At 31.2% G+C, this 20,756-nt stretch overlaps 1 protein-coding gene across 1 annotated transcript; it reads right to left on the bottom strand.

The window, feature by feature from the left end:
- Window positions 1-2,861: 2,861 nt before the first annotated feature.
- Window positions 2,862-5,835, bottom strand: LOC123206065. Its single transcript, XM_044623161.1, has 2 exons — window positions 5,135-5,835; window positions 2,862-3,317 (listed from the first exon to the last, which is right to left on the bottom strand). The coding sequence occupies exons 1-2, from the start codon at window positions 5,720-5,722 to the stop codon at window positions 3,231-3,233; spliced, it is 675 nt and encodes a 224-aa protein (XP_044479096.1). The 5' UTR covers window positions 5,723-5,835; the 3' UTR covers window positions 2,862-3,230.
- Between the last annotated feature and the right edge of the window lie 14,921 nt (window positions 5,836-20,756).

Below are 20,756 nucleotides of genomic sequence, written 5' to 3'. Positions count from 1 at the left end.
TCATGAGAAGAACCTTCCTTGAGAACTTTGGGTAGAGTAGTTTAATGTGCATGTCACATGATAAATAGGCTACCTCCTTGGCTAGGCAAAGAAAAGGGTCCATTTGAGATTGTGTACAATGTAAAACCAAATATAAATTATTTTCAGGTCTTTGGTTCTATTTGTTATGGTCATATCTCTAAAGCTAATCAAACCAAACTTGATCTGAAAGCAAAAAAATGTGTCTTTGTTGGTTATGACTCATATAGGAAAAGATGGAGATGTAAGATCTAAAAACAAAGAAATTCATCATATCTAGATATGTTGTCTTTGATAAGGTGTCATCTTGGTTTTCTATCCAAAATTTGATTTTTAAAACACAACTTATGATGATAATCAATGCAATTTGGAGCTATTCTCTCAAACTAATTGAAAGGCATCTTGTAATAATGATTTTACAAAAATTGATGAATCTTTAGCCCCAAGATTGAAGGTTTCAAGTTCAGAAGATAGTGGACAGAAAATTAGAAAATCAACAAGGGAAAATAGACAACCAAATCACCTTAAAGATTATGAAGTACAACTTAATAATTGCACTGTGACTTTGTGCTTCTTTGCTAGAACTTTTAATAAAGGAAAACCAACATGTTATGAGGAAGCTACAGGTTATCGAGAATGAGAAATAGTAATGCAAGTATAAATTAAAGCTTTAAATAAAAATCAGACTTGGGAGCTTGTGTCAAAACCAAAAAATTGCAAGTTAGTCACCAACAAATGGAACAATTGATAGACATAAAGCTCGTCTAGTTGCACATGGTTTCTCTCAAAGTTATGGATTAAATTATGAGGAGACCTTCAGTCCAGTGGCAAAATTGGTAACTATGAGAGTAATTTTTTCACTTGTTGTATTTAAAGGTTGGAAGTTATGGCAACTTGACGTAAATAATGCATTCCTTTATGATGAGCTAGATCGTGAAGTATTTATGGAACAACCCTAAAGATTTGTCTCTGAGCAATTTCCCCACCGTGTGTGTCAATTAACGAAGGCGACATATGGTCTCAAACAAGCGTCAAGTGTTTGGTATGGTAAAGTTGCTCAATACTTCATCTTTTATGGATTTAAAGTTACTAATTCAAATGCTAGTTTATTTGTAAAATTATAATCAAAGATACATTTGTTGGTTTTACTGTATGTAGATGACATTATAACTATAAGAGATAATGAAGTTGATATTTCTTAGTTACAGTCTGATTTGTCCATTTGGTTTGAAATGAAAATTTCGGGTAAGATTTCATGTTTTCTAGACCTGGAAGTGGAGAAACTAGATCATGAATATTTTGTCTCAAAGAAGACATGCTTAAAGCCTTTCAGAGCATTTTGGCATCGAGGAGTCAAAGGAAATGAGTACTCTTTTAAAGCCTTATCTCAAGTTGAAAAAAAAGGAAGGTGATTTATTAAAGGATGCAAGAACGTTTCATCAACATGTTGGTAGTTTAATTTATTTAACTATCACAAGACTGGATATCACACACTCAATGTTATTTCTCAATTTATGCAAAGTCTAAGAACTCCTCATTTTGATTTTGCAAAAAGAATCTTATGTTATGTAAAAGGTTCTCTTACATATGAATAATTTCTTGTTAAGAGAATTTACTGATGCAGATTGGGCAAGTGATGCAATTGATTGTTGTTCAACTTTAGGTATTATTTTATTATTGATTTAGTTGTTGTTTCATGGTGTAGCAAGAAACAATCTACTATTGTTCTGTCCAACATTGAAGTCGAATACACGACAGCTACAATGGCTATCCAATAATGCATTTGGTAAAAGTGTTTGATGAATGATATTTTTTGTAAAGTTGATTATGTGGTGCATATTTGTTGTGACAATTAGAGTGCAATCAAACTTGCTTTGAATCCAATTTTTCATGGGCAAATAAAACATATTGAAGTTCATCACTACTTTATTCAAGAAAAAGTGTTAAACTAAGAAATTGAGTTAAAAGCGGTTTTTATTAGTGATCAAATGACAGATAAAATTACAAAAGTTTTAGCAAAGGCCAAATTTGAAAAATTTAGAGCTAGTCTTGAAGTTATTGATCATAAGTTTGCACTAAAGGGGAGTATTATAAATTAGTGCAATTTACGTGCTGTTATTATTTTCTATTAATAAATCATTTTTATGTTTTTATTGTTTTGGTTCATGACCAAGTCAAAAGTGAGGTTCAAATAAAAGAACATTTTACTCTATTATACAAGTAGTGGGTGTTTGTTCTGATATAATTTTATGCATGAAAGTCTATTTAAAAATAATTTTATATAGTAATGAGACTTTTTTATGCAAAAGTGGGAGTATGTTTATATAGTAGTGCTAGTCGTTTATATAGTAGTGGAAGTATGCTTAGGAGAGTCTATAAATTGGAAAAAGTTGATGTGTTTTTATATATTCTTTAATAAAAAAATCAATAGTTTATTCTCCAATTACAGTTATCTTGGTAAATTAATTCCTTCATAAATTAATTCTTGCCTTTTCTTGGTTATACATAGTTGGAGGTTTTGCTCCTTTTGGAGCTAATGGGCCTTTAAGGTCCAACCTGTGGATTGTGGTATAACCCATACAAAATAAAAAAAATTAAAATAAATAAATGATATGATAGATCAATTCATTAAAACACACGAACCAACTTGTTAAAAACCCATAAATGATATGATTATGATAGGTCAGTTTGTTAAAGACCCACGAATACATAATTCGGGAGACATTAACCTTTTTTGGAGCCTTACTATATTGTTGATCTTAGCACGACACAGCTGTAGCGCAGCCACACCCGTGTCTAAATGTAACTCTTATATAAGAAGAAAATAATAAAACAAAATAAAATTGGAGAGAGGGTAGGGAAATAGTGAGATAAAATGAGATTGAGTTCACATGGGACTTTACACGTTGTTAGCAGATTTTCCTTCCATGAGAAGAAACCAATATGAAAAAGAAAAAGAAAATTTACTTGGAAAATTAATTGATAACAATAGCAATGAAGAATTTTCTTCTGAATCATCATCATCATCTTTCTTGAGAGAGAAGCTTTGCTTTTCTATTACTCCATGTGCAGACCTCTTTTGCATTTTTTTTTCCCTTCTCAATCTCACGCTTGGACATTGATGAAAACAATTTCCCTTTTTTTTTTTTTTTTTCATTCTTCATTTGTATAATAATATTTTTTTAATAATAAAATATTTTGGTTCAGAGTGACTACACACTCAACCCATCAAATCCACACTGCTTGTAGGTGAGAGACTGCTTCCTTGGACTTATAACAACTGCGCAATCCACAGATACCTATTAATTCATGCAAAGCACATTTGTTAATTGCAATATTCCAAATTATATAATTGCAATCTCACTAAGTGAAAATGACTAAAACAACAAATGAAAAAGATGTGTAAATGAAACTTATTTAAATTCATGGAGTCAACAATTAACCTAATGAAAATGACTAGAATTTCAACAATAGATGCCTATCACAAATAGAGGTGGATTCAGCTTAATTCATCCGAATTTAATTTAAACAAGTCTAAAATGAATTTGAACTCAATCTTAAGGGTTTTATATTATTGAATTAGTATTTGATACATCAAACTCGCGAACATGAAAAAAAACTCTATTTGAATTGACTAAAATAATGTCATTTTGACCAATACACATGAAAACAATACCATTTTGATCGATTTTGATTTAGTTATAATATCAATCTAAATTTAAACTCAACTTCTCTTTAATTGAATCAAATTCGAACTAATTTAAGAGAAGCTTGACTTTTTTAACCTAAACCAAACTCCAGCTTGACTGTAGTCAAATCCATCTCTAATCATAAGCACTTACGGATAAAGAAATTACATTGATTCCTTTGGATCACGAGGACCCACTAGTCAACCAAGCCCAACACTTTTTTAATCCTAAAATGACTAAATCTAATCCTAAAATATTATCATAATCCACAACAATCTAATGCAACACAATCATTTATGAATATCAAAATAATTCTGGGTAAATCAAGCAAAATTCAACAAGATTGTACATAAAAATAAAAAGAAAAAAAAAACCCAGAAAATAGAACACATATAACAATTCTTAAAAATGGCTTTTATGGGTGGTTTGAGTATGGAAATCTATTGACATCTTTAAATGAGTCTTTAGATAAGATTGTACAAGAATGTATCTTTGCCAAATATATATATATATAATTACTATATACAACAACTGAATAACAAATAAACTGTGGGATATTTGATAATACAATGAACGAAAATAAAATAATTAGTCAAGGAATTAATGGAAATGTCTTCCTCAACTTAACATTGTGGCTATTGGTGGTGGCGTGTATAGAAAGTGCGTGAAAATAAAGCATTAATATGCTTTTAAGACTAAAAAGTAGGCAGCTAAAAAGTAGGCATTAATGAGCATTACCAAAACCCCAACACAACCGCCACCGAATTTTACATAAAAGAAAAAACCCAAAGAAAACTACACAAAGCCACTTCTTTCTGGTGAGGAAACCGCTCATCCCCCTTTAGCAATCAGCATAAATTTTACAAATGTGTAGTACGGGCAATTGACACTTACACTTTAATTCCAAATATTTTTCAATAATGAATACCAAAAAGTCAATGTAATATATTCAGGCTCTGAATTTGAATGATAAGTTCCAAAGTAAATGGATTGAGTTGTGTTAAATGCATATTGTTAAAAAGGGATCATTAATAACAAATTAAAAACTCTCTCAGTCAATATTAAAACCCCTTTCCAAAATAATAAAAAATTCTGATAAATTAATACCTTTCAGAGCAAGTGATTGAGTTAATAATAAGGCTTGAAGAGGTGGGCATAGAAATGAGTCAGCGAAATGAAGAGGAGCAAAATGAGAAAAGAAAATAAGAAAAAGGCAGAAGTATGCAAAGAATGAAAAAAATGGCCTTCTTCTATAGTTTACCAAAAAGCAAAATGAGAATGGGAACAGTACTCAGTGGGTTCCCCTGATACAGTCTTTTTCTCTAAGCCCAAAACAAATAAACCAAAACTATGTTAAAAAAATAAAGCTACATATTCATATTTCGACACTCCAAATTAAGAACTTAAAGTTGAAGTAAAATTCTTACATGAACGCCGGGCGAATCGAAGCTCAAGACACGGATCTTAGCGCCAACATCACCCAAAACCCTCAACTCAACTCGGTCATTCAATGAAGCGTCTCTGATTAAACTAGCGGCATCTGCCTGTAACAAATTGGCTCGATCAACGGCGATGGTGGCCTCCACGTTTCTCACACTGTGAGCCTCTTGGTAGAACCCTGGTACCGAAGCTTTACCCAAGGGAATCCCTCGGTACATTACCGTGAACTTGGACTCGCCGTACTTGATGCCCACTTTGTTAGGGTTGACGGCTGTGAAAAGCATGTGAATTGTGAGGGAAAGAGAAGCCGTTTGAGTGGAGATAGAGTTGGTGGTTGTGGTGGGGTCCAGAGAGGTGGGATTGGGTGCAGAGATGCCCATGTACTGAACGCCAACTTGCTGGAGATCAAACTGGGGCTTCTTGGGCTTGACGGCCAGGATTACGATTAAAACAACGGCTAGGATGAGGAGAGCGATGAAGGAGAAGAGGAGGAAGAGGCAGCAGCAACAGCCTTTTAAGGAGGCGGAGGAAGAAGACGTGGTAGGGTAGTAAGAAGGGTGGGCATTTTGTTGCATTTTGGGAATGGGAGCTGAAGTTGAAGCCAGAAATTTCTAAGCAGAGATAGACAGAAAGAAAGAAAGAAAAGAGTGCTGCTAGAGGAAGAAAGAGAGTTTGCTTGACAGAGTGGAGTGGACCTTAAAAAAATGAAAAAATAAAGGCCAAAGCACTATTGCCCCGTCAAATTTTAATGCAAAGATAATATATATGACGAGGTTTCAAAAATTTAAAGACTCATTTATATATCAACTGTTGTTAAAATTTTCTGTTAGAATTAAAGATAAAATCGTTATCTTATCAATAATATTAAAAATATATAATTTTAATTTATTTTCCTTCTAAGTTTTAAAAACTCATATTTGACCCTTTAGCCTCAACTTTGAATGCTAACTTTTCTCCCCCAAAATCTTTAAGGTTTGTTGCAAACTCCAATGACGGTGATAGTCACAATCAATCAGTTTCATCATCAATCAACCTTTTGTGTGTCTCCCTTTGTTGTCGTCAATAATGCCATACGAAGCCCTAGCAACAATGAAGCCTAAAGACAAAGAAGCTTCGTCAAATCAACTTTAAAGACGAGAATTTGTCACTTTTTTATCGATTCGAAGCCGACTTGACCAAAATCATCGTTGAAAACCCATTCTTTGGCCATAAATACGACAAATTATTGTTGTTTGGAGTTGATTCAATGAAGCCTCTTCATCTTCAGGCTTCATCATTGTCAAGGCTTTGTTTGTCTTCATTTGGTGTTGTCGACGATAGTAGAGGGAGACGCATAGAAGGTCGATCGACATCGAAACCAATTGGCCGCCATCATTGCCATTGGCAAAGTTTGCAATAAACCTTAGGGATTTGGGGGAAAAAAATTAGTTTTCAAAGTTGAGATTAGGGGTAATATGCAAGTTTTTAAAACTTAGAAAAAAAATGAGATAAAATTATTATTTTTTTAATATTATCAATAAAATAATGATTTTACTTTTAAGTATTATAAAAAATTTTAATAACAGTTGATCTATAGATGAATATTTGAATTTTTGAAATCTTACAAATATAAATTTGTCTTTACATTAAAACTTAGGTGGAAAATAGTCCTTTAGCCAAAAGTAAATTATGATTCTTATTTTCTCAATCATAATGTTTTCATTTTTCACGTGAGCTATTATATTCAGGAAATTAATTAAAATAGACAATCAGTTTACCGCATAAACCTTTTTTGATACGAATTCTTAGCTTTTACCTTTATAAGAAAATCATATTTTTCATTTCAAAAATACTCTTCTTCTAATTTCTCAGCTTTTACAGTATTAATCTCTTATATTTCAAGTGATACACATTTATCTTAATTTTTCTGTAATGAATAATATCTACAAATAAAAAAAAATTAATTTTTTATATAATAATTTTTTCTTATATACATTTATACAATTACAAAATGATGGATATACCAGATATTTTCTCAAAACGGTGCAATTTTTTCAAGCGGGTGTGAAAATGTGTGAAATGATGCGTGAAAGGGTGCGGGTGTGTGGAAGGGTGCGAAAATTTGGAAAGGGTGCGGGAAGGGTTGCGGGTGTGTGAAAGGGTGTGACAATTTGGACAGGGTGAGGGAATAGGTGCGGGTGCGTGAAATGGTGCGACAATTTGGAAAGGGTGCGTGAAGGGGTACGGGTGCGTGAAATGGTGCGACAATTTGGAAAGGGTGTGTGAAGGGGTGCGGGTGTGTGGAAGGGTGCGAAAATTTGGAAAGGGTGTCAGAAGGGTTGTGGGTGTGTGAAAGGGTGCGATAGTTTGGAAAGGGTGAGTGAAAGGGTGCGAGAATGGGTGCAGGTGCGTGAAAGGGTGCAACAATTTGAAAAGGGTGCGTGAAGGGGTGTAGGTGCATGGAAAGGTGCAGCAAATTTGGAAAGGGTGCGTGAAGGGGTGTGGGAATGGGTGCAGGTGCGTGAAAGGGTGCGGGTGCGTGGAAGGGTGTGAAAATTTAGAAAGGGTGCGAGAACAGGTGTAAGAAGGGTTGCGGGTGTGTGAAAGGGTGCGACAATTTAGAAAAGGGTGCGTGAAGGGGTTCGAGAACGGGTTTAGGTGCATGAAAGGGTATGGGTGCGTGAAAGGGTGTGACAATTTGGTGTGGGAACGGGTGCTAATGCATGGAAGGGTGTGGTAAATTTGGAAAGGGTGCGTGAAAGGGTGCGACAATTTGAAAAGGCCGCGTGAAAGGGTGCGAGAACGGGTGCGTGGAAAGGTGCGACAAATTTGGAAAGGATGCATTTCTCGCACCCCTTTATATTTAATAATTTATAGGCCAAACGACTATTTCCCACCCAAACTCTGTTGAATTCTCAAAATTCCCCCCATTAACTATGAAAATATCGTTTACCCACCCTTGACCGGTTAAATTCAACGAAACCCTAACCTTTGAAAATATAATCTCATCTCCCCCCCTAAAAGTTTAAAAACTAACTTTTCTCCCTTAAGTCAAGTTTGAAAAGATCGCATTTCCCCCCTTAGGGTTTACTTTCCAAACCCCTTCACTTTCTCCGGTGTCATTATCAGCTGTCTCTCCCTCCCGATGGTTTCTCTTCTATCAACGGCCTTCCTCAACTTCACCCCAATCTATCCGACGCTGAGAAACGTCTTCCCAGATGAAGACGACTCGTCTTCCCAGAGGACAATGAGTCGTCTCGTCTTCATCTGGGAAGATGATTTCTCTTCCCAGACGATGTTTTTCGATGTCAGATGGGTTGGGGTGGAGTTGATGAGAGCCGTCGGTGGAAGAGAAACCATCGGGAGGGAGAGACGACCAGCGATGGCGTCGGAGAAAGTGAAGGGGTTTGGAAACTAAACCCTAGGGGGGGAATGTGATCTTTTCAAACTTGGCTTAGGGGAGAAAAGTTAGTTTTTAAACTTTTAGGGGGGGGGGGAATCAGATTTTATTTAAGTTTATTTTTAATATTAAATATAAAATGACGATTTTACTCGTACTACTGTTAATTTTAACTACTCATAGGTAGGTAAACGGTATTTTCATAGTTAATAGAAAGAACTTTGAGAATTCAGCATAGTTTAGATGGGAAATAGTCGTTTGGCCTAATATATATTATATTAATATAATATATATTAAAGGAGTGCGGGAAATGCAAATATATATATTATATAAATTATATTAATAATGTGTATATATATATTATTAATATAATATATAAAATATAATATAATATATATTTTTTATATTTCATGCACATGCACCCTTTCACACACCTTTTCCAAATTGTCGTACCCTTCCAAGCACCCGTACTCTTTCACGCACCCCTTCATGTACCATTTCCAAATTGCCACACCCTTTCATGCACCTGCACCCCTTCACGCACCCGCACCCCTTCACGCACCCTTTCCAAATTGTCGCACTCTTTCACGCACCCCTTCAGTGTTGTCGCACTGTTCTACGCACCCGCATCCTTTTATACAACATTTCACATATTTTTGCATCCGCTTAGAAAAACGTACCGTTTTGAGAAAACGTCTAATATATCTATCATTTTGTAATTGTATAAAAGTATATAAAAATTAATTATTATATAAAAAATTAATCTTATTCATTACAAAAAAATTTAAGCTTAATACGTATAATCTGAAATATAAGAGATTAATCTGCAAAAGTTGTTGTGAAATCTACTGTAAACGCTGAGATATAAGATGAGAGGTATTTTTGAAATAAAAAATATAATTTGCTTAAAAAGATAAAAGCTAAAAATTCTTACCGAAAAAGGTTTACGCGGCAAACTGACTGCTTATTTTAATTAATTTTCCATTACATTCAGAATAATAATATGTACATTTATTCTAAATATATAAATACATATATATTTTATATATATTATCATATAATTAAGTATTATTTTATTTTTAATTTAAAATTATTAATTATTTGATAAAACATATAAATCACATATATATGTATGTATCTATATTATGAAAATATATATAATTAATTTTATTATTTTATTCATCAGGTTTCATGAAAATTGAGTTAATCAATAAGTATGAAAATAAGGGCATTTGTCTGCATTATAATGGAAATAATTTTATGGAGACGAAGATAAGATCTCTATCCTCAAAGACGCAACTGATCACCCTGAGAATGAGATCTCCCTCTTTTGCTGTATTTTATCTTTTGTTATTAAAGGCTAAAAGACTTATTCCCACCCAAGGTTTGGTTCATCACCAAACTCTTCCTCCAAAGTTTTAAAAACTTAAATATTTACTCTTTTATTAAAATTCTCTATTTGGGTTTAGGATAAACTATCATTTAACACATAGTATTAAAAAATAAATTTTTATCATATTATCCCTTTTAGTTTAAAAAACTAATAATTTCTTCCACCTAAAATTTAAAAAGTTATCTTTTTTTTTTTTTCTTAGAGTTTTTTTCACTTCTCCGGTGAACACTTCCATTCCAACCGATAACCGATCTTCCTACCATCTTCCTCTCCTACTGATCTTCCAACATTGACATCCATTTTGTTGAAGGAAGATAAATCGTTTTTGTCTCTTCAGACGGACGAAGATGATTTGTCTTCGTTCACCCGAGATCAACGTTCCTAATCTCTCAAAACACTTTGTCTTTGTCCAATACATACAATTGACTAACTCAAAATGTTGATCTATGGTGGACAAAAACGAATTGTCTTCATCCATCCAAAGAGACAAAGATGACATTATTAAATAAAGATGATTCATCTATGTCTGACAAAAATGGATGTTAAAGTCAAAAGATCGGCAAGAAAGGAAAATGGTAGGGAGGTTGGCTGTTGACCAAAATGGAGATGGTCACTAAAGAAGGGAAAAAAACCCTAAAAGGGAAAAAGTAATTTTTCAAACTATAAATGAGAGAAATGATTAGTTTTTTAAACTAAAGAGGAAAAATATGATAAAATTTTATTTTTTTAATATATTTTATTAAATAATATTTTACTCTTACCTTAATAGAGAATTTTAATAGAATAATAAATATTTAAATTTTTATAATTTTAAGGTGAAAGTTTGGGAATAGACCAATCGTTAGGTGAGATTAAGTCTTTTGGCCTTTATATTAAATGATACAATGTGACTGTCCACTGTGAAACATAAAGTAAGGGTTCACTGCCCGTGGCCATTTAAGATTGCTTGATACAGGCAAGCATAGAGATTATGGCATTGTATACTTCCGAATCAGCAGGCTTCGAGGAAGAATTATGTTTGATAGCACAGAAGCGCGGTGAATGACATTATGGTTATTATGTTTGGTGTATATAGTGACAATGAGCAACATTGTGACGTTAAGTCTAGTGGTGATAAGTAGTAGAACCAAGATTTTTATTAAAAGTCTAGTTGGTAAAAATATATATTATTCGCGTTCTCATTTATTTGACCTATTAAACACGTTAAAAAGAATTTTTGAACTCAAAATATATTAAACGTGTATTTCACATCTTTCCTGTATTAAATACGAATTATTCAATCATATTTTATGTTTGTCGTATTTTTGAATTTTTGGTTAAACTTAGAGTACAAAATTGTCTATTTTATTTTTAATTATTTATAGTAATGCCATAGTCATTAAAAAAAAAACCTTAATTTGTTTCTCCTTAATCCCTAATTTCCTATTCTCCCTCCACTGTACGAATATTCATGCTCCATAGAAACACTCAAACAACTAAACCATCTTCTTAATCTCTAATTTCTCATTCTCCCTCCCTTGTACAAAGGTCCTATAATTAATAAGCATACTGATATGTCATCGTTGTTATGCATATACATACTACTCATAATTTTCCTTTTTGGGTCTATATATAATTTTTGAAAAAGGGAGTTAGTATTGTTTCATGTTATTTAGTATTCCTTTTGTTGACATTTTCCCTTTTTTCATTTTGAAAGCTTTATATGTTGAGCATTTTGATTGTAGTATAATGTTATCTTTTAGTATAGTGGATAAGAGTCACTCTTAATTTCACCGTGTGGTCATATTTATTTCTCAAAATTGATGAACTCTTTTATATTTAGTGAGAGTTGTGAACTTTTTATTAATTATTATTTTTTGTTATATTTCTAACATGAGAAAGTATTTTTGATGTCAAATTAGATTTTGTTTAAGTATCTTCAATTAAATGTTTTTCTAAATGCATTAGCAATTTGTGCATGAATTTTTACTAATCTCAGTGTTATTCTTAGTTGTTTATATGTTTAGTTAAGAGCTCTTATCTGCATACTTTGATGATAAACCTTTTAAAATGTCTAGCATTGTGCTCTTTAGGCTATTTTATCTATCATATAGATATGTTTGACATAAATTTGGAAATCATTTATGTTATTTTTTTATTGGTTTTAATATTGCGGGCATGTATATTTTGTTTGAGTTTAAACAAAGTCTTTATTGAGAGTCTTGAGACAATAATTTAAATTTTGATTATATATTATATTATATTAGGTTTAATAGTAAATTAAATACTTTACACTTGAATTGTTATATTGATTTTTATTAGAAGATTCTTGAAAAGTGCTAAAATTATTATTAATATTTCGTATTTTTATGAATGTATTATTAACGATGTCTCGTATTAAACTTGTATATACAAATTTCGTATTTTTTCTATCGGCAAATTTTATGAACCCTTTTTACAAATATATTTTTCACTATTTGTTGTATTATACTTGTATAATTCTCATATCATTTTTTTCCTATTTCCATATTTACTAACTAAGGTTAAAGGAGGGCTCTCATGACCCTATCAATGTGCAGACATAAACACATATTTTATCTCCATACCAATAATAGTGTCAACAATTTCATCAAATGAACTTTTTTTGAATCTTTTGAAATAATTAAATATCATGGTTGTACAAATAAAAAAAACAATTTAAAATATAATCTTAGACATATTACTTTTAAAAAAAAGCTTAATAGGTATAAATTCATAATTCTAATCATACTTTAGACTCAAATCAAAAAAGTCAAAATATCAAAATAGATTAAGACATACTTCATCTAGAAAATTAATCAAAAAATTATTTGAGTTTATAAACACATAACAAAGTCAAAATTTAAATAAGAGTTTTAAACACATAGCACAACCAAAATTCAAGTAATAATCCATAACAAAATAAAACAAATAGTTATTTGAAAATAGTTGTGTAGAAACACCTACAAATGTACACACATGCACTGTAAGACCTTAATACATATATTTTACAAAAGAAAATATGTTTAATTTATATGAAAATAGTTCTGGTTAGAGGTGTCCATGGGTCAGGCTAAGCCTAGGGGTGTTACAGTAGTGGGTTAGGGCAACCCATGGGATGTATAAGGCCTACGACTCGAGCCAACATAAATAGGGCCGAACCTTAAATGGGTCGGTTCATTAATTTTAATAAAAAATTAATTTTCAATAATACGATTATTTATTAATTAATTATTTTTTTAATGTTATATGAACCATACCAGTTGGGGTCCACCCATAACCTAGCTTAGAAGGCCTATGGGCCAAGTCTGGCATGCTATAGTACCGAGTTAGGCCATTTTCCAGAGCTTTGGCTAGTTCTGGTTCACTTGCATAGATTATAGTACACATCCTTTCGTGTGATCCTAGTGGTCCATAAATCTAATGCAATTACGTATTCCTTACAACTAGTGCTCGTCTCTAGCCTCAGGTCTCTCAATCTTACATGTATATGTGGTACTTGAATTGAATTGCTCACGTCTCTAAAAGTACCTCCCTACTCTTTGAACACCTCGCAAACAATATTCTAGATATCCTTAACACTTAGTGTAGGGGCAACTGTCCTCAAATTTTATGCCTCTGTTAGGCCATTTGTATGAGGGTTTCTAGTATTTCTTCTAGTCCTCCGTATCTCTCAATCTATAAAAGCCACAATTCAATAATCATATAATTAATCTATTTTACATAAATTTAAATTTTCACTTATAGTGACAAGCAAACAAACAAGCAAGGACGATCTGTGTGGCATGTGGGACCTATTTCTATCTCTAGTAACACAATTCATAATCTAAATACTTGGGTTCTCAATATCTACCACTTCGATATCAATTGTAACACCCCAACTCAAAAGTTATATCCCTTAGGGTAAAATGCTATTAAATCTTGAACAAGTGCTAATAATAGTTCTCTATAAATCATGCACATATAACATTTAAGTATATACTCAAAAAATGGTCTGAATAACCTCATATTTTATTAAACATACTAAATAGTATCCAATCTTAAATCCCAAGCATCTCAATATCCAAATAAAATAATATAATGTGTGTACACAAATATAGTCTAATCCATCATAAAATCTTAAAATGATAATAATAATAATAATAATAATAATAATAAATATTAAAATCCTAATAGTCCATTTGCCACATATCATTCCATCACTAACTATCTACCCCATTTTTGTCACCTCTATGTCTCTCATGTGTAAAATCAATAGGAAGGGAGTAAGTGAAAACAATCAGTAAGTAGGAGTATTCTATCATATAATCAATTAATCAAATTACCCCTTTCCTTTTATACCCTAGGTTATTATCTTTATTCAAATTAAAGGTTGATTGGTTCTTGGCTAAAAAGGATAACTCGGTACCCACTTTAGTAACCATTCTCTAAGGCACTTAGCCTTGGTTATCCTATATAATTACCAATCATAGACTTGTAGTCTTGGCATTTCTCTTTATGGACCCCAGTTGTCTTACTATATATGTCTTGGTAAGTCCTTAGTTAAGTGATAGACATACAATCTTAATAATTCTCTTTTTATCTAAGAAAACCAATTGACAAAATATGTCATACCCTATCTATGGCTTAGGTCACCAGTAATCCCTCATGTCAGCCCACAATCTCTTAAATCTATGTCTTATAGGTATCACTTATCATAAGTCTCATGGGATTATCTAATCCTTATTGATACCCAATTACTCGAAACTCTCACAATCATTAATCCAGTTCTTTTCATTTCTTCCTAGGTTCATTTATCAATTCTACATATTTAGTTCATCTCTTGACCTTTAGGGAACTTCTTAACACCTCAATGGGCCTTAACTTTTCTTGAAAATCACTCTTAACGATTACAAGCATGACTGTGCATGGCTCAATCATGGGCATACCTGATCGTTTCTAGGTATGATCATACACCTGACCATATCTAGGTGTGCATTAGTCATTATATACATAATCACTCCTGTGAAACCATAGGTGTACATTTGTTATCTCAACAGGTATAGGCATCCATACTCTGGTCACAAGCATGCACAGTTCCTTCCATGTATGGTCGTGTGTTTGACCATGTCAAACGTACCTTCTTGTTACATGTATGTTTCATGCTTTCAACCTTCTCGAGAATATATGCAACATTTGTCCCTGTACATGTATGCTTCTTTAGATGTACATCCCCTTTCCCATTATTCATTATTTTCTTCTATTTCCTAAGAAACTCTTAAGGTGAATTTATAATTCTATTTAGCCATGTATAGTCGTACATGATCATAATGTACAAGCGTACATGACATCGATAAATTGTTTCCAAGCCATGAATGGTCGTACATTATCACCGTAAATATTTCTAATAAATCTCAAGATGAATAGAATAAATAATAATTTGAGAAGAATTCATCAAGTATGTGGAAATAAATGGTGTTTTTCATTTTTGTGAATACACATAATAAAGGTGTTTATGCTTTTATACTTTTTTTTTTTAATCATTTTCTTTCAATATTATGAAAAAAAGAAGTATAAAACATAGAATTCATAAAATAATAGACCATCATTAAAAATTCTTATCACAAGATGATTTGTCATATGTAGTGATTTCATAAAATCTTGGGTAAAAGATAATTTGAGGTCTCCAATTATAAACACTCTAAGATATTAAAGTATGACATCATATTTTTTGATTGAAGAGATCAAACTTAATTTTTTTTAATTGAGTCGACCAAATTTTCTAATCAAACTTACAGAAAAATGTACTCAATCTCTAATGTTGTTAAAAATTACTAGCATAAGTTTTTATTTTAATTTATAATTAATGAATGAGATAATTCTTGACTGAGGTGAACAATTTAATATATGGACAATTTTAGGGTTGATGTGAACAATGGCAATCTCAAACTAACTTATTTACCCAAATTTGTTTACACAAAAATCACAACAGAAATATTATATATACTCAGTCTAGGTATACAAACTATTACCTCCTGACATGTTAGCCAATGTAGCAGATGCCACTTTATCTATCACGTTGGTTTGTTGCCACGTTAGACAAAAAAAAATTACTTTCCTTTGCCGCATTCTTTCTAAAAATAGAACCCTAAACTTTCTAAAACAACAATAAAAAAGTCTACGCCCACCACCATCAAACCATCCTCTACCTCAACCATAATCGACTGTCATTTGTCAGAACCACTGCTAACTGTTATTTTTCAAAACCACCATTGACCATCATTTTTTGAAACCAACGCCAAACTTCATTTGTCGAAGATGTTAGAGGACTTCTTAACTTCTTCTCCAAAGTTGGATTTGTTACAAAGTTAAATTTCACCAAAGCTTTTGTTAAAGTAGTTATGGTTGGTTTTTTCTTTTTAAATGTTATTACACTTGAAAGCCAAACCTTAAGACTCAATTATCTACTTTTTAATGTAGATTGCTCTACATTGCTAAGATAGAATAATCTAGGTTCATGTTCAGACGGAATAATCTAGATTGCTCTACTTTTTAATGTCAATATTACTCTTTTTTGAGCTTTTTCTTTCAGATTATAACTTAATTTTGTTCTTTTGATGATGCATATGCTAACTTTAACCAAATCTAGAAATACTTCAACGTTCTTTAGTTTATGTATTAGGTGAGAATTTAAATAAATGTATGTTTCATAAGCCATCCGTCCTTGAACTATATTATGACAATAAACCAAAAAAGATATTTGACTTATTACTAATTTTTGTCACAAAATTATACACTTAACAAATTCTTTTCTTTGTATGGGTGTATCTGAATGATTGTAATTTATTTTGTTGTTCTACCATTCATTGCTTAGGAGAAGATATTAGGGATGTGGAACAAATGGATTGTATTATGTGTTCAATGTAATAAGAGGCTTTTCTTGATCCGAATTGACATTTACAATTGTCTCTTTATGGAACTAGATCCAAGCAATCTCTTTTATAAGTTTGCATGGCTTTGCTCCTACATTTCAATTTGTTCCATATAATTATTTATGGAGTCTAGTTTAACACATAATAGAAGGATCACACATTGAACCTTGTAGAATGATCAATTTTATGATTTGCAACAATTTATGTAATATTAATTTTAGAAAATCAATTTTCAGCATTAGTACGAGTTTGTATAATTGTTTGCATTTGTATTACAATAAAAAAAGTTTTGATTTATTCATCATCAATATATATAAATTGTATTGATTGAAAGATTATGTAGCATGCTATGTAAGTGAGAATAAAAATCAGACAACTATTAAAATTAGTTACTTTTTATTCACTAATTTTAAACTTGGTGTGTTGCATCAAAGTTCAAAAGATAGAAGAGTGCACTCAAACATATTATGAAAATGTTTCTTATTATTTTAATGTTATGGGGGTACTTATTTTTTTATAATAATATTTTTATTCATCAATATGATTTTTTTTTTAAAGTTCTATTTCAACCTTTTCATAGTATTATTTGATTCTAATTCTAACTAATTTAATATCAATGAATTAGGTTAATCAATTTGAATAAATAGACGATACAAGAAGTTTAGAGGAGGAATGAGAGCCTAAGCCTAGAATGGTTTTTTATTCAATAAAGAATCTTGTCAAACATTATAAAAGCTATGAAAATAAGAAGGGTTTTGAAGCTATTATATGATCTACAACCAAAGGAGATGATGGAGATGTGAAATATGTGGTATTGGTTTGTTCTTGTCATGTCAAGGCTAGAAGTAACTATAGGAATGTTTTAAAAATGCATCTAACAACAAAAACTGATTATTAGACTTGAATTCATGCAAGCATGCATTTCGATGGTAAATGGACAATATTTTTAGTTATATTAGATCACAACCATTAACTCAGTAGTCATACTCAGACTAAATACTTAAGAGTAATCGAATAATATATCTATTGATCAAAAGGAAGCTAGAAGTGAATGATAGAGCTAGAATAAGACAAAATAAAATTTTCAATGTCTTAATGGTTGAAGCAGACAGTGTTGAGAATTTATGTTCTTACGAGAAGATTACATGAACTACATTGAAAATGGAAGGAGGTTACAACTTAGTGTTAGAGATGTTTCTACAATCCATAAAAATTTTCTTAAAATGCAAATTGAGAATTCAAATTTCTTCAACACAATGAATTTAGATTAAGAGGGTCATCTTAAAAATGTTTTATGGATGAATGCAAGAAGTAAGGTTGCATTTAAAGAATTTGGTGATGTTATGACATTTGACACTACTTATTTGACCAACAAACATGATATGTCATTTAATGCTTTTATTGGAGATGATTATCATGGTCATTCAACATTATTTGGTTGTGGGTTAATATCTAGTGAAAACACAAAGACATTTGTATGGTTTTTCAATCTTGAATTGCATGTATGTTGAATTGTGCTCCTAAAGTAATAATTAATGATTAAGACAAGACAATGCAAAATATAATCGAGATTATGTTCCCTGGTACAAGACATGGATGGTGTTTATGGCATATAATGAATAAGTTGCTTGAAAAGTAAAGAGATTATTGTGATTATGAACATATTAAATTTTCTTTGCAAAATATTGTCTATGATTCATTAACAGGTAATGAGTTTGAAGAACATTGGAATAAGTTAATTGATAAACACAAGTTTCACAACAATACATGACTACTTGGATTATATATTAATGAAAGATAACAGTGGGTGCCAACTTTTGTAAAGGATACTTTATGAGTACTACACAACATAATGAAAGTATGCATTCATATTTTGATGGTTATGTCAATTTAAAAAACACTTTAAAATATTTTGTGGAATAATATGAAAATGCATTGCGTGATGAAGTGGAAAAAGAAAGGGAGACTGATTTTAGATCTTTCAAATCATATATCCCTTGCATAAGCACTAATCCAATTGAGAAACAATTTCAAGATGGATGTACTACTACAAAATTCAAAGAATTTCAACAAGAGCTTACTATTAAGATCTATTGTGGATTGTCTACTTCTGAAAAGGTTGATTCCTATACAAAATTTATAATACAAGAAGATATTGTGGTGTTCCTTTTGTAATTTGTTTTGATTAATGAACTTGTGATATTCGTTGCAATTGTTGAATGTTTGAGATTAGAGGAATTTTATGTCAACATGCAATTGTCATGTTGATTCAGAAGTAAATTTCTCATACACCAAAAAAGTTCATTTTAAGGTGATTGAAGAAAAATATAAATATGTATCATACAAAGGTCAAAATAAGTTATAATAATTGGAGCATTAATCTTAAAGGGCAAAGGTTTGATAATTTGTTTAATTTATTCAACATTGTTGCAAATTTGACATCAAATAATGATACTGATTAATATGGTAACAGAAATAATAATTGATATGAAGAGCCAGTTGATGTCCAATGAAAATGTTGACAGAAATTATAAAAGTTTAAAATTGTCGAATAATGGTACGCCAAATTATGAAGTTGTTGATGATACTTCCAATGAGAGCAACAACAAAATTCTTATTCCATGGGCTATTCATAGCAAATGACATCATCCATTCAAAAGAAAGTAATCAAATGTTGATCAAATTATTTGTAAAGTGAAAGAGAAGAAATTACCCATGTAAAAATTGATTAAAAAGGATTAAGGTAAAAAATTAGTATTTTAATTTAATTGAGTATTTTGTTATTTTTTCCATTCGTTTTATGATAAATAACAAATTACTTGTATTTCATTAATATTGCAGGAAAGCTCTTTTGAAGTGTCATCTGACAAGTGCATGTGTAGTTAAGTGTAAATTCTTTAGTTTCACCTAAACATGCAAATGATAAAAGATAACTTTATGATAGGTGTAGCATTAACTAAGAAATAATAAGGAAAGTGAGGATTATCTGTGGATCATATTGCAAAAATAGAAATGAAAATTTTAAATTTTTTTTTGTAAATTTTGATTCTCTTAACATTATCAATGATCAGAATATATAAGCTTGTTGATTTTATAGTTGATGATGTGATGAATTATAACATAAATTGATATTTGGAGTCACATTACATCAATTTGACTTGTAATTTTAATTTTAGTATTTATGAGTTTTTAGTTTAGTTTTGTTAATCTAGTAATGTCATATTGCATTATGGTTGATGATATGATGAATTTTAACATATGACTAATATATGGAGTTGCATTATATGGATTTGATTTATAATTTTATTTTAAGTAGTTGTGAGTTTTTAGTTTAGTTTTGTTAATATATGTTACAACCTTGCTTAGTTACGGGTCCACGACCAAAGTTTCTTGTTTAGCCTCGTCGAGGTGTTTTGGAAACTTTCTACAGAGCAATGTAATGAACAAGATGACAAAGAAGTGGTACTGTTGTTGTTTGTATGTTAATGAAGAAATAAATTGTTATTAAAACTAGAAGCAAAATGGCCTATTTATGCGTTTACATACACTAAGCAACATGAGGATAAACTCAAATAAATCAGAAAACACTTCAACTTAACTAATGACTGAAGAAGTTTAAGCTAGCTATTTCGACCCCACTAATGGTTGAAGATAGGTTTATTGTAACTGAAATCTAATTCACTAAAGACTTGTTCAATCTTACCATTAAAATAAAATAAAATTTTAATTATTTTGTAATAGTCCCCCACCCTCAAAATTTTCCTTGTCCTCAAGGAAATAAAAAATTTGGAAACTCTTATTGTATCATGCTTCTTGAATCCTATGTTGCTTTTGATGAAGGTTTCCCAACCTATTTGACCAACACCTCAGTTTGTCTCCTTTTATGTCGTGTGGCTAAAATCATCTCTAGTTTTTTGTTTGCTTCTATA

Source organism: Mangifera indica, unplaced genomic scaffold, assembly GCF_011075055.1.
Source record: "Mangifera indica cultivar Alphonso unplaced genomic scaffold, CATAS_Mindica_2.1 Un_0023, whole genome shotgun sequence".
Lineage (NCBI taxonomy): Eukaryota > Viridiplantae > Streptophyta > Magnoliopsida > Sapindales > Anacardiaceae > Mangifera > Mangifera indica.
This window is presented reverse-complemented; position numbering and strand designations above follow the sequence as displayed.